Genomic DNA, 14,509 nt, shown 5'->3' on the forward strand with positions numbered 1-14,509 from the left:
TTGATATTATACATGTCAAATCCGGCCTCGTCCATCCCTGTTGTTACAGACATTCTTACCCAATTCGGCAGATACTCTGGTTATAAATTAAATTTTAATAAAAGCGAACTTCTCCTTATCAACCACCTGTGTGAAGATGCCATTGTCCTCTTACCCATTTAGAGTTGTTTCAAAGGGGTTTCGATATCGATATTTGTCAATGCTTCTTTTGAGGACCTTTTCAACAAAAATGTTCGCCCTCTTTGATTGATTAGTGTAAGCTTGATATGACTCACTGGTCTTCTCTCCCTCTCTCCCTAACTGGCAGAGTCAACCTGGTAAAGATGGTGATTCTTCCTAAATTCCTTTATTTGTTCCAACATATTCCAATCTTTACGAGAAGATCCTTTTTTCATCAGCTAGACCAGACAATATTGTTGTTTCTGTGGTTGAATAAGCCACCCCATATTAAAAAGCTGGTCTACAACTCCCCCAAAAAGCTGGGCGGTCTCGCACACTACCCAATCTTATCCAATATTATTGGGCATGCAACATTAACAAACGTATTCATTGGCTTGACAGAGGAGCTGACACGGGTCTCTCATGGGCTCAAGTAGAACTACGGTCCTCAAAGTTTTCTTTACAGTCCCTCCTTACAGCGCGACTCCCTCTCAAGATTCATAATATCTCACAGAACCTTGTTGATACCAATTCGCTGAAAATTTTGATACAATTCCGTAAACATTATGGCTTGAATGAACCCTCAACTTTAGCACCGATAGTAAAAAAAACATCTATTTCCACTACCCTCCCTGTCAGACCCTACTTTTAATATCTGGTGAAACAAAGGCCTGCGACATGTCAAGGACCTTTACAAAGAAAACATTTTTACTGATTTTACAGAATTTGCAGCCAGGCTTGAATTGCGTCACTCTCATTGTTTTCCGTTTTCTTCAAGCCAGGCACTTTGTCCAAACCACTAACCCTCACTTCCCCAACCACCCACCCAGGTCTCTGATTGACTCCTTGCTCACCCTTGACCCTGCCCAAAGACGCTCCATCTCTGTGATTTACAATTCCATTGATTCCCTTAATCCTGACCAAATGACTCACCTGAAGCAGACCTGGGAGGAAGAGATAGGAGTACCAATACTAGACGCCAGTGGGACCAAATTCTTAAGTTAGTTCACTCGTCCTCCATGTGTGCTGGGCATAGCTTATTACAATGTAAGGTTCTTTTCAGAGTGCACTACACAAAAGCTTGGCTGGCGAAGATTTACCCAGGTACCAGTTAATAGGTAATAGGTGTAAGCAGTCACCTGCTAATCACACACACATGTTCTGGTCCTGCCCGAACCTCTCTGGCTTCTAGCGCCAAATTTTTTGACACACTTGCAATTGTATGGATCTTAGTCCTGAGCCTTGCATGGCCCTGTTTGGTCCCCCCCCCCCTTACAATACCCAATCTTCCTATGACAAAGCGTCGGGTATTGGCCTTTACGACTCTATTGACCAGACGCCTTATGCTTGCAGGTTCTGGTAATGCTTTCAACAAAACCTGGCAGCCCTTCTTAGAATACTTAGACAGAACTACTATTCACCCAGAAAGTGACTAGAAGACCCGGAGGGGAGATTCATTCTAATTACAGGCTCAATTCTTAAACAACACATAACTATTCTTAATGTTTATGCTCCGAACTCTGATTCACCTCATTTTATATCTCAAATTGTTTTACTGTTTAATCATTATTGCAAAAGGCCTGGGCTTCCTAGCTGGTGATTTTAATTGTATTATGAATGCTTCTCTGGATAAATCCTCCCCTGAAAATGTATCAAATCCAAGGTCATCCACTGCTCTCAACAATTCAGATAGATATACAGCGATAGATTAATCCTAAAGTGAGAGATTATACATTCTAATCACATCCACACAAGTCATACTCCAGACTCGACTATTTTTTTATTCCCAAACAATTTTTACATGCAGTCCAATCTTGCCTTATAGACTATACTGTCCTATCGGATCACGCCCCAGTGCTTTTGCATATTGACCCAGCATTTAACATTCCCAGAACTCCAACCTGGAGTTTCAATATGTCACTTTTGAACAGTGACCCCTTCTGTACCTTCGTCCAGAACAATTTATTACAATTTTGGCTTGATAATAATAAAATTAAAAAAAAACAGGTGTCCTCTGCTATGATCTGGGATGTGGCTAAAGCCACTTTACGTGGGCATCTTATCTCCTACACTTCTCATCAAAAGAAGGTTCTAGAGAGCAATAGGAACAATCTTGAAAAGGAAGTTACTAGGTTATACATAAAAAAAAACACCACAGTTTTTAATCTAAAAACGCTAGTGACTGCAAAGACAGAACTCAATATTGACCACACTCGCCACGTTCAGAAGCTATACTTTTCACAAAACAGAAGTATTATGAATTTGATAAGTCCAGCCGCTTACTTGCCCACCACCTGAAAAATCAGAACAATGATCGCTCAATCAACATGATTAGAACTCCCTGTGGTGATGATTCCTGTTCCTGTGAGAAAATATTTAAATATTCCCTCTGCTATCTCTATTTGGTCCTCCCTGGCATTGAATCCTGACCTTCAGGTGCAGATCAGGAGTATTGGTTTCAAATTAGAAAGTATTTTGACATTCCACGTAAGGACTTTTTCAAATATCTCCAAATTTGTCACTTTGTGTAATCTCTTTTTAGGAAGAACAGGATATGCTTAGAGCTATCAGAGTTGGAAAGTGCTATGGTCTCGGGCAAATCTCTTAAGGGGCTGATTTCAAAGATTCATTCTTTACTGCTGTACTCTGACTCTTCAGCCTATGACTCACCGAAGCCGCTGTGGGAACGTGATCTGGAGGTCACATTTAGCTCTGGATATTGGACCAATGGATTTGCAATGGAATTTTCCCAAAATGTACTTCTATACATTAACAGAATTTTAAGTTTTTCCATAGGACTTATTTTACACCTGTTTGCCTCCAGAAAATGTTTCCCCATAGTTCAAACACACAAGGGTACATTTATTCACCTGTTCTGGGCATGTGATCGTATCCAGACATTTTGGAAAGAGGTTCATTCTGTGGTCCACGACGTTGTCGGTAAACATTACATTATCCTCATCATTTTATTTGTTAAACCATACTTTGGAAAATCTTTTTTCACATGGACACCAAATATCTGTTGATAATTCTTTTATTTCTTGCTAAAAAAAACATTTTACTGAGGTGGTCTGCCACGCAAGTCTCAACGGTCGGTATGTGGTTGTCACAGATATCGTCTCATCTCCCTTTGGAGAAACTGACTTATGACCTCAATCATAATTCCGACAGATTCTGGAGACTTTGGAGACCACTGCATTCCTTCCTGCAGAGACTCTGACTTCACTGTGTTTGGTTTAATTTGTATGTACTTAGCTATTTATTTCTTGTACAGTACTATAGTTTATTTTTTTATATGTGTGTATATATATATATATATATATATATATATATATATATATATATATATATATATATATATATATATAAACAAAACAAAAAACAATGTGACTGACCTGTGCTCTGTGCTTCCTCTCCGGTGTCTGGGTGTCTCTGCCAGAGGGGGTGAGGGGCTGCAGAAGCTCGGTGATCCAGGTCCTGGTGCTCTGAGCCTGAGTATTAAACTTGTCACATTCTGCCTCCAGGGCGCTCTGGGCGTCTGCGTTCCTCTGCAGCCTGCTTTCCAGGTTTCTGTAGCGTTGTATCAAGTTGTCGCCGTCCTTCAGGAGGCTTTCAGCTCGGACGCCTTGTCTGCGCACTGATGCTAAGAGCTCACTGAGAGACTCAGCTCTACTGCTGTCTCATTGGAGGCAAGGTGAGGTATGGTTATAAACAAAAACAGGCAATTCAAAGTGCTGTACTTAAGACATAAAGACAAGATACAAAAGAAACAGGCAATATAAAAAGACAGAAAGTAAAGGACAGAAGCTTCAGGGTCTAGTTTTTGGCAGTTATTTTGAATATGTACTCTGCCAACACCAATAATACAAATAATGAGTAATCAATACATGTGTTTAAAAATTCTAAAAAACACCCATTACAATGGTCCAATTTTGGCTTATCACAGATGTAACAATATCTGGCGTATTTGGATGCAGAAATTCAAATTCATTCAAGTTTAATATATTGTTGCATTTGGGGTTTTACTCATAATTATTAGATGTAATATTTTAATTTCCTATTGAACATGTAGTGTTGTCTTAACTATAAAATATAAAGCATACATGTTTAAATCTGACAGTTCAGAGTTTTTCAGTCTGAAAATATCAGTGTCAGAATGAATGTTGAAAATCACCTCTCATCCTGAAGGTTTTTGAGTAGAAGTTTGACTTTGTCTACCTCCACGGGCTGTTTTTCTTTGTTCTGCAGCCAGTCACGGAAGCTATCGTGTTGCTTCTGCAGACTAGAGAACAAAAGACACAAGTCAAACAAACATGTTTTCTTAGGTTGTTTTTTTTGTGTGACAAATTAAAATTTGTTCAAATATTATAGGACTACCTGTAGCACACTCCTTTCAGGAAGCTCACAATAACAGTATGCTTAGACTGGTCAGGAACATTTCAAATGCCTCTTCACATGTTTTGCACAGAGAATATCAGCTTCTGCCTTCAAACAGACGCTTTAGAGTTCATGTTTTCAATCGCATCAGACTTAAAAACTCTTTCATACATCAATCTATCCTATTGTTAAACCAGCTACATTAAATCCAGTGCAATGTTTATTCAGGGTTACAAGTCTCCAAGACCTTGTCTGTGTGTATGTTCATGTCATTTTCTGTTGTTATACATGTACTTTGTTAGCCTTGTGAGACCGTCCTGATCTCGCGACCTCCAGTTTTCCACTCGCAGATCAGTCTGGCATCTTGAGGTAGAGAAAATTTGGAGCCGTTAGCCAAACGACCGGGCCAATCAGCGTTGGTTTTGAGGTGGGTTAGGTGGTGATAGACAGATGGTTTATCCAATCAGCTAACCAGTATTTTCAGACAGCGGTAGCCGCTTGCTAATTCTTTTTTTTCTCTTGGATCATTCTTTTGGAATATGGTCCGGGAACCTGAAATGGTTCCTTTTATTCCTAAATTCTCGGTACACAAACGGCAAATATCCTTTACCGACATGTTTGCATGCTGAGCTAACGAGCTATGCTTTGCCTGCAGCAGCAGGGGTGGGCTTGTGGTTGTATTTTCATACGCTTCGTGGATCTGATTGGTTGATTTGGCCCGTCTATCACCAACATAGGTGATAGACAGATGGTTCATCCAATCAGCTAAACAGTATTTCCGCCCCTTCCCAAAAGTTCTCCAACGGAAAGTTCCCAGATGGATATGCCGAGCAAATGCGAAGCAATCCATCTGGCGGAGTCAGGTTAGTACTTTGTTTCCTTAACCCCAATTTCCACCAACTGCGGAACGGCTGCGGATCCGCTCCGGAACGGCGGCGGAGTCATTAGGTTTCCATTAAAGTCAATGTGTGTATTTCCACTGACTGCAGAACGGCTGCGTTCCGACTCCGGCACAGCTCCGGTGATCCGCAGCCCTTCGGAGCAGATACGCAGAGCTTCTATTTTTGCCGGACACCAGAGAGCTCCACAGCAGTTCAGCATACGGCAGATAGTGCGGGACAGGAAGTCGAGCACAGAAACAAAATAAAACATCCGGTTAATTTTCTAAATAAAAATAAAAATGCTCACGGTGGATCATATTTCCTTGCACTACACCTTGAAAACACAGCACAGAGGAAACATGGTTTTGTGGTTTCAAGATCTTGTGGGTCCTCGGGACTACAGCTGTCAGTCATTGCCACAGCGCGCCTAGTGGGTATTGACGGACGGCGGAGCACAGAGCTGATACGCAGTGGAGCCGTTCTGCAGCCCTTCTGCATTCAGTGGAAATCCGGGGTTACTTGGGTGTTTATGTAATTTGTAATGGTAATGTTTCGTGTATGTCTTTTGGTGTTGTTCATCTTGTGTATGTCTGTACGTATGTCTGTGTCCTCTTTTTGTATACGAGCTGCCCAGGGATGCAAAGAAAAATGTCAGCCCTGGCTGACAATAAAGTTGTATAGTATTGTAAGCGATTACCTGTTCAAGTCCCTGAGGAGCGGCTCCATTTGTTTCTGCCTGTTGAGGCAGTGGGTTCTGAACGTGGCCACCTCCTTCTGCTGCTCCTTCAGCCAGTCGGTGAACTCTGAGAGCTGCTGGAGAGGAGCCTGCTGACTGCCTCTCTCCAGCTGAACCTTCAGATGCTCTAGACGTCTCTCTGCATCCTTGGATTTTAAGAAAATCTGATGGTCATGAGAGAAACTGTGAGGACCCATCCGTCATCCAACAATCTACAGAATCCCTCTACCCATCAAATGATCCATGCACTTACAGTGAGTCTTTGCAGGGATGTTTCCACATCTGCTCTGCTCTCAGGGTGCTCAAAGCACTCATTGACGGACAGCTGCAAGTCCTGGAACCAATCCTCAAACGACTGCCTTTCATCTAGAGGAAAATGAAAAATAAATATTTAAAAAAATTACAAATTTACAAAGCCAAAATTACAATCCCTCATTCAGAAATACAATATCAAGATGGGAGGATCATGTGACCAGCACCGCAATGGTCGCAGAAGACTAAGGCTCTCGTACCCACCTCTGTATTTCATTGAATAAATCGGTCTATTCGTTTTTCTTCAACGCCAAATCGTTTTATCTGCTATCACAGTGACTCAGTGAATTGCTTGCAAGTGCAAGAAAACAGGTCCTGTTGTCGTCTAAGCTACATACTAATCTGTTAACATGGTGGCGGCTAATAGAGCGGTGGCTAACATAGCAACTGATGCTAGCGCATCCCAAACATGGAGGACTTAATCGCTCAGGTCTTGGAAAAGCAACTAAGTGTGCTTGAATCAATGGTTTACAACGCAATATAATGAGCGCTAACAGAATTTAATGCCTCGCTGCAACACATCAGGGCAGAGCCTGAGACAGAGGGAACTATGGTGCATATTTTGATGCAACCTGATTACGGCACATTCACGGCCCAGCGGGCAATCTCTTAAGACTTTCTAAATCTACACATACTCTTCTAGTCACAAGTCGAACAGAGCTGAATGATCTGCTAAGAAGGAGAGCGGAGTTCATAATGCACAAAGTGAGGCAAAAATATTATTTTAATGGCTGTAAACCAAGGAAATTGCTTGCTCTAACTTAAAATAAAGTGAATCCAGAGCTACTATCAATAGCATCCACACAGACCGAGGTATCTCAACAAACCCTAAGGATATCAGCACCACTTTTCAATCCTTCTATTCAAACTTGTAGGAGTCCTCTTGCAACCCAGATCTGACACACTGTCAGAAGTTCCTAAAAGAACTAAACCTGCCAGGGTTGGATGGAATTCCATCAGAACTTCTACAGTATTTTCACATATATATAACTTCAGCCATAGACAAGGGTACTTTCCACCAACAACAAAGTCCTGGCACTCCGCTTAAAACGCTTTATCGAGAAGCTAGTCCACCCCAACCAATCAGGTTTTATACCAAAGCGTCAAGCTGCAGACAATGTACGCAGACTATTTCATGTAATAGAAGAAGCCAAAAACCTCCCAACAAAGGCAGCAGTTTTATCAGTGGACGCAGAAAAGGCTTTTGACCGCCTAGAGTGGAATTACTTGTGGCAAGTAATGGAGAGGCTTGGTTTCCTATTGAGTGCAACTCGCGACAGGGATGCCTGCTCTCCCCCATGCTGTTTGCAATCTCTCTTGAACCATTAGCCCAAGCCATATGGCAAAATAAAATCTGTAATGTCCAGATTAAATCCAATAGCAGCTCAATATCATTATTTGCAGATGATATTTTGTTCTTCTTGAGAACTCTATTCCAAAACATCGTATGATCTTCAACAAATTTGGCTCAATCTCCAGCTATAAAATTAACTTATTTTATTGAATAACAGGCATGTGACAGGCCATTAGTGTTACAATACCAACTCAAAGCAAAATTACATATTTGGGCATTACCATACACACGTCGCTACAGCGAGTCGTCCAGGACAACTATGAAACTATTTTAAGTAGTGTTCAAAGGGATCTGGCCAATTGGTCTGTGCTGCCGGCATAGCTACGGTCCAGGATTTCTGTTGTTAAAATGAACATAATTCCTCGTGTGAATTTCTTGAGTACAATTATCCCCCTACCCCCACCAATACATTTCTGGAAGAAATTTGATACCTTAATTTGCCAGTATATTTGGAATAATAAACAACCTAGGTTAAAATACTCTACCCTGCAACGTACCACAAACACGGGAGGCTTGGCCCTCCTTAACTTTAAAGTGTATCACAGAGCCTTTCAGCTACAGGCCCTCAGAGTGTGGATGGACCCTTCATATACAGTTCCATGGAGAGAAATAGAGCAAAACCTCACTGGAAGTCTAAGACTGCAAGACCTTGCCTTTGCAGGTGTGTGTCCAAAAAGGTGTATGCTGGCCCATGGCCCTATTATCACCAACACACTGACCAACTTTAAACAGGTGGAGGAGCAACTACGTTACACCAATAAGTGGCATTTGAATACCCCAATTTGGCACAATGCACACTTACTGTCTGGTAACAAACCCTTTGCTTGTAAGCAGTGGAGTAACAGAGGTATTTATACTTTAGACCAGCCATTCAATGAGAAAGGTATGTTGAGTTTTGAAGACCTGAGAGCTAGTTTTGAGGTCCCCAAGACATCCTTCTACTTTTATCTGCGCTTAAGATCAGATGCATGCAGCAATGGGGAGTGTCATGGGGAAACAGTCTTGAGGCGCACCCAGTCATTAAATGGTTTGTTGATATTCCTGTGAGAGGATTAGTGTCCAAGATTTATGCTAAACTGATGCAAGTATCCATAGGAGAACTCCCAATAAAGAAATGGGAATGTCAATAATATCTGATGTGATAGGATATCTAATCCCTACTGACCCAATTGTTTTGTTAGTTAATGATGACTCTAAACTACACCTGCTTGAGAGACAGAGGAAGATTTGGCTAGCTAGCTGAACTGGTACCAAGAAAATAAAAAATGAGAAAAATGAGAAAATGAGAGCTCAGTTATGCCTTAGCTCTCTACAGCAAGGATTAACAAAGCCAAACCATCAACTATCAGCCTATGGGAAAGTGCAGCAGCACAAATATCAGACCTAATGACCTCAAGTCACAAGAACTAGAGGAGAGCGACTAGGCAAAGTGTGATTTCTGTTAGTTTTTTTTGTTTTCCTCGAGACCGCAGAGGGTGGGGGGTGGGAGAGGGTTTTTGTTCTTGTTCAATTCTGTTCTATGCACCACTTGACATTACCTGGCACATATTGTGGAATTTGTTTTGTATGTCTGTATGATAAACAGTGCTAAAAAATTGATCCAAAAAAAAGAAACAGAATATCAAGAGATAAGTACAAATTAAGTGCATATAAAAGAAAATATCTAGCATATTCATCAGATAACTTGCTCAGTTAGCCATAAAAACTTAATAAGGCAATGGTATATCAGTGCTGTGTTTCTGTACATTTATTTGGAATCTTTCTGCCACCTAGAGTCACTCTACTTTTAGTTTTGAACCTTTTTTAAAGATGTCTGTAATTGCTTCTAAAGCTGGAATGACATTGCAAGTCTGATCGCTGTATTTATTTATTTTGCTGTACTCAGGTCTTTCTCGCAAAAGAAATCTGATTGTAAACGGATACAAAAAAAAAGAGATAAAAAATGTGGCTTTAAAATTGCATTTTATTCTGAGATTTTCATGTGCACTTGGTTTTGGTATCCATTTCCAAATGGCAATACCGCCACAGTAAAAATAAACAGATACAGTACTTAAGATCACAATTGACAACGCATAAATGAAAACACATTCCTATTAGATTCACACTTCATTGCATATGATCATCAAGACACCGTCTACTAAAACAGAAGACACAAACGCCACACTAACCTTTGATAACGTTGAGCAGACCTTTGTCCCTCTCCTCTCTCTTCAGCTGGATCATGGCCTGGGTGCGGCAGATGGCCTCCTTCAGCCTGCTGCAGTCTACAGACAGCACCTCCAGCACCTGAGGACTGGCTACACTGGAAACCAAGCCAACCTCTTTCATCGCAGCCTCGGCCTGCTGCTCCAGAGCTTCCAGTTTATCACACAGATGCTGTAAGGACAAGGGATGAAACCGTGAAAATGCTGGCAGCAACAGTAACAGTCCACTCTAAGAAATAAATTCTTAAGTTCTGGCAGCTCATTACCCGGACGTTGCTCCATATTTAAGAAACGGAGATTATGTGTGTACCTCAGTTAAAATACAGAACATTTGAGAAAAAAAAGAAGCAACAAACGCCGAAAAAAGCAACAAACATCGGAAAAAGCAGCAAAGAGGTAAAAAAAAAGTCTCACAAAGGTCAAAAAAGCAACAAGAAATATGATTAAAAAAAATTTAAAAAGTAAAAAGTCATAAAAAGTAAAAAACTGTGCAATTCCAAATATAAAAAACAAAAATACAATTATGAATCTCGTTCTATGGACAATTTCTGTTAAAATAAACAGCCAACAGTACAATTGTTAATACAGTAGCTTGGAGTCAAGAATCAAAGGAAAAAAAGTCAGGGTCAAACTCACTGATGTAAAACTGATATGATAGGATAAGAAAGGTGGAATTAAATAAAGTTGAATTTTTTTCCCAATTTACTATTCAAAATATCATCCTTTATATGTATTTTTATACCACCAAAAAGTATACGAGTTTGACATATTTATTATACTAATTCTGTCATTATTACCATGCAGTATTGCACTTTTCCAGCAGATACTTTAATGTTGTTGTAGATACATACAAGTGCAAAAGCACCAAGGACAGTAATCCCATTTGAAATAATTTTGTGAAATTAGGACCTCATCATCATCATCCTTATAACATTAAATTAAGTTTTTTTTTTTTTTTTTAACAAAATCAAATTAAACTGTGAGAAATGAACACGTAACAACAAATTCAAGAAATATATAAATATATTCTGTAGGGTACGTATATCCACGATGTTCCACTTTCGGGTCTGCTCTTAGTCCGCTTAGCGCCGCCCAAGACAATTGTGATTGGTTTAAAGAAATGCCAATAAACCAGAGCACATTTTTCTCCGAATGCTGTGTAGACTAGCCAGACCCTCCTGTGCAGCGCTGTGGAGGAGGGTCTGGAAATGCAAGACTAGGGTTTATGTGGCTTCATCCAACAGTATTGTCCATAAATGAGTTGCAACATGTAACAGCCGTGTACCTGTAACTGGTCTTCGACCTTTGGTTGTGAAGAGTCAACATTACTGACAGAACCTTGGATCCTCTCCACAGCTGACTGGCACTGCTCTATGTTCTCAGCTAGGTGTTTCTTCACAGCCATCAGTTCCTCGAAGACATCGGTGCAGTCGGCAAATAGCTCCTTCACCTGCTCCATCCGCTTCCTCAGCTGGGTTTCCATCACCTTATTGAAACATTGTGCAAAGACACAAACAGTGAATCTAGGAGCCAGAATACAGCACCCTGAGCAGTGAATGTGGATATTAACTTGTAAAAATAATAGTAATAGAAGGGAATTCAATTATTCATGCATTTATTACGTCTCGACTAGACTACTGTAACTCTTTATATGTTGGATTGGATCAGTCATCTCTTCGTCAGTTAAAGTCAGTCCAGAACGCAGCAGCTAGGCTTCTAACTGGGACCGAAAAGTTTTAGCCCAATAGCCTCACTCCACTGGCTTCCTGTCTGCTTCAGGATTGATTGCAATATTTGTTAAAGGCAAAATATGTGTCAAATTATTCTGAAATAAGTATTGTGGTGCTGAAAATATGTCCCGGCCTACAAATCGTATCCTACAGACTAAAGAAAACTTAAGGTTATGACTGTAACCCTGGTTCTCTGATAGCATGAGTGAGGTATCTCACATATGGAGTACGCCTCCCCGCATATCCCTCAGAAGCACTTTCTCACTACTCCAGCCATGATTGGCTGGCCACGTCTGACGCAATGCGCACAAGGGGCGGTCCCCTATACAACCCACAGCCCGTGTGCGTACGTCATTCAAGGTAGCAACCTTTTCTCGCTTCACGCAAGAAGGATGGTCCGATACCTAGTGAGATACCTCACTCATGCTATCAGAGAACCGGGGTTACGGTCGTAACCTTAAGTTCTCTTTCAAGCATTTCTTCGGTATCTCACATATGGGAAATGTTTACTCCTGTATTATTGGACAAGCCAACCTTGGTGATACGTGACCTTTCCAATCATACTAACGCATTCTGCGTCCCCAATGACTCCACACTCAAAACAGCATGATCCAGGCGAGGCGTAGTAACATCGAGTCTGTAAAACCTCATGAACATTGTTGGGGACGACCAGCAAGCGGCCGCACATACTTCTTGTATCAACACCCCTTTAAGTAAGGCAATTTCCCTTGTTGAATGTGCACGTAGACCAGTGGTTCTCAACCTTTTTTTGGCCAGTGCCCCCCACCCCCCTATCCATAATCCAGGTCCCTTACCGCCACCCCCAACAAATAAGATGTAGGCTAGTTGCCCTGAATATTAATGATTAGGCCCTATTATTAGGGCCCGAGCGGCGACAGTGGCGAAGGCCCTATTGAAACTGAAGGAATTATTGTTTCTTTCAATTATTATTTTCCCGTAAAATAAATTGGCTTTTTGAGGGGCTTAATATATTCAAAAACTCACCAAATTTGGCGGTTGCATCAAGTCTGGTGAAAATGTACGTATTTTAAGGGTTTCGGGAATAGGCGCACAAAAATGGCTCGCTAGCGCCCCCTAGAAAGTTAAGAAAATTGAGCCCCTGCAGTGCGTTTAACGTAGACTCACAAAACCTGGTACACATATGTAACATGTCAAGATGTACAAAAAACTTCATTAGAGCCATACCCTAAACCCAACAAGAAGTCAATTTTGGCCATTTCCACATGTCGTACTTTAACGAACTCCTCCTAGAGATTTCATCCGATCAACTTCAAACTCGGTCTGTACCATCTTAAGATGTTAAAGATGAAAAGTTGTTAAAAGAAAAACTTTTCGTCATAGGGCGTGGCCGTGGCCACAGGAAGTGGGTGTAACTCGAGTGTACGTTGTCCGATTACCTCAAAACTTTTCAGGATTCATAAGAGTCCAACCCTGAGGACAAATGAAGGCCGATATTTACTTAAAGTCATAGCGCCCCCTAGCGGCAACAGGAAGTAGGCGTAAAAGTCAAGGTGCTATACTTTAACAAACTCTTCCTAGAGATTTGGATGGACTTCAAACTTGGTCTGTACCATCCCAACACCTTAACGATGAAAAGTTATTAAAAGAAAAACTTTTCGTCAGACGGTGTGGGCGTGGCGTGGCGGCCATTTTGAGTGTGATGAACAAAGAAGTTGTTGTAACTTGAGTGTACGTTGTCGTATGTGCCCGAAATTTCTCACAATTGACAAGGGTCCAGGCTTGAGGACAGCTACAGGCCAAAATTGACTTTTGGTCATAGCGCGCCCCGCTGGCAACAGGAAATCTGCCTTATATGACAAACATCATCCGATTTGCATGAAACTCAGAATGTGTGGTCTACGTGTGATACTGAGCCGCCCCCTATAATATGGCCACGCCCACTTACTCAGGCCACACCCCCTTTCATAACATTTGAACCGTTTAAGGTAGAGTCTTGTGTGAGGTGTCATTGAACTCAGCAGAGAGTTCCTTCTTTATTGGTGATGGTTTGACCCGCCCCCTATGCTTTGGCCACGCCCCCATTCACAGCTAATGAACCGCATGACGTAGAATCTTGTGTGAGGTATCGTTGAACTCGGCAGGGAGTTCCCTTTTCATTGGTGACAATTTGCGGCGTCTGAGTGCCGCGCAAATGCAAAGTCGCAAGGAGCGGCGTCCGCCGGTAACCCCGACGCGCACAGAGGCGCGAGGGCCCGTCCATCGCTTTTTAATTGGTGATGGTTTGGCCCGCCCCCTATGTTCAAGCCACTACCCCTTTTATTACTAATGGCCCGATTGATGTAAACACTTGTGTGAGGTATCATTGAACCCAGCAGAGACTTCCTTCTTCATTGGTGATGGTTTGGCCCGCCTCGTATGTTTAAGCCATGCCCCCTTTCATACATGCTGACCCATTTAAGGTAGAGTCTTGTGTGAGGTATCATTCATCTCAGCAGAGGCTTCATTTTTAATTGGTGATGGTTGGACCCGCCCCCTATGCTTTAGCCACGCCCCCTTTCACAGCTAATGAACCGTATGACGTAGAGTCTTGTGTGAGGTATCGTTGAACTTGGCGGAAAGTTCCCTTTTTATTGGTGACGGTTTGCGGCGTCTGAGTGCCGCGCAAATGCACGCGCAGAGGCGCGAGGGCCCGTCCATCACTGCTCGCAGCTTTAATTATTGTTGTTACTATTGTTATCAAAAAAATCATATAATTGAATGAAAAATGTTCAACA

The 14,509-nt window shown here is 41.7% G+C and overlaps 1 protein-coding gene across 1 annotated transcript in view; it reads right to left on the reverse strand.

The window, feature by feature from the left end:
• The window catches only part of syne2b (spectrin repeat containing, nuclear envelope 2b), a 158,742-nt gene that overhangs the window by 17,962 nt on the left and 126,271 nt on the right, over positions 1–14,509 (reverse strand). The window contains exons 36-41 of the mRNA XM_028565176.1: positions 11,309–11,509; positions 9,988–10,195; positions 6,407–6,519; positions 6,115–6,299; positions 4,334–4,441; positions 3,555–3,834 (exon numbers count right to left, since the gene is read on the reverse strand). Of these exons, the coding sequence (XP_028420977.1) occupies positions 3,555–3,834; positions 4,334–4,441; positions 6,115–6,299; positions 6,407–6,519; positions 9,988–10,195; positions 11,309–11,509 (1,095 nt within the window). The remainder of the gene's footprint in view (positions 1–3,554; positions 3,835–4,333; positions 4,442–6,114; positions 6,300–6,406; positions 6,520–9,987; positions 10,196–11,308; positions 11,510–14,509) is intronic.

The sequence above is a fragment of the Perca flavescens genome, chromosome 20 (assembly GCF_004354835.1).
Source record: "Perca flavescens isolate YP-PL-M2 chromosome 20, PFLA_1.0, whole genome shotgun sequence".
Classification (NCBI taxonomy): domain Eukaryota; kingdom Metazoa; phylum Chordata; class Actinopteri; order Perciformes; family Percidae; genus Perca; species Perca flavescens.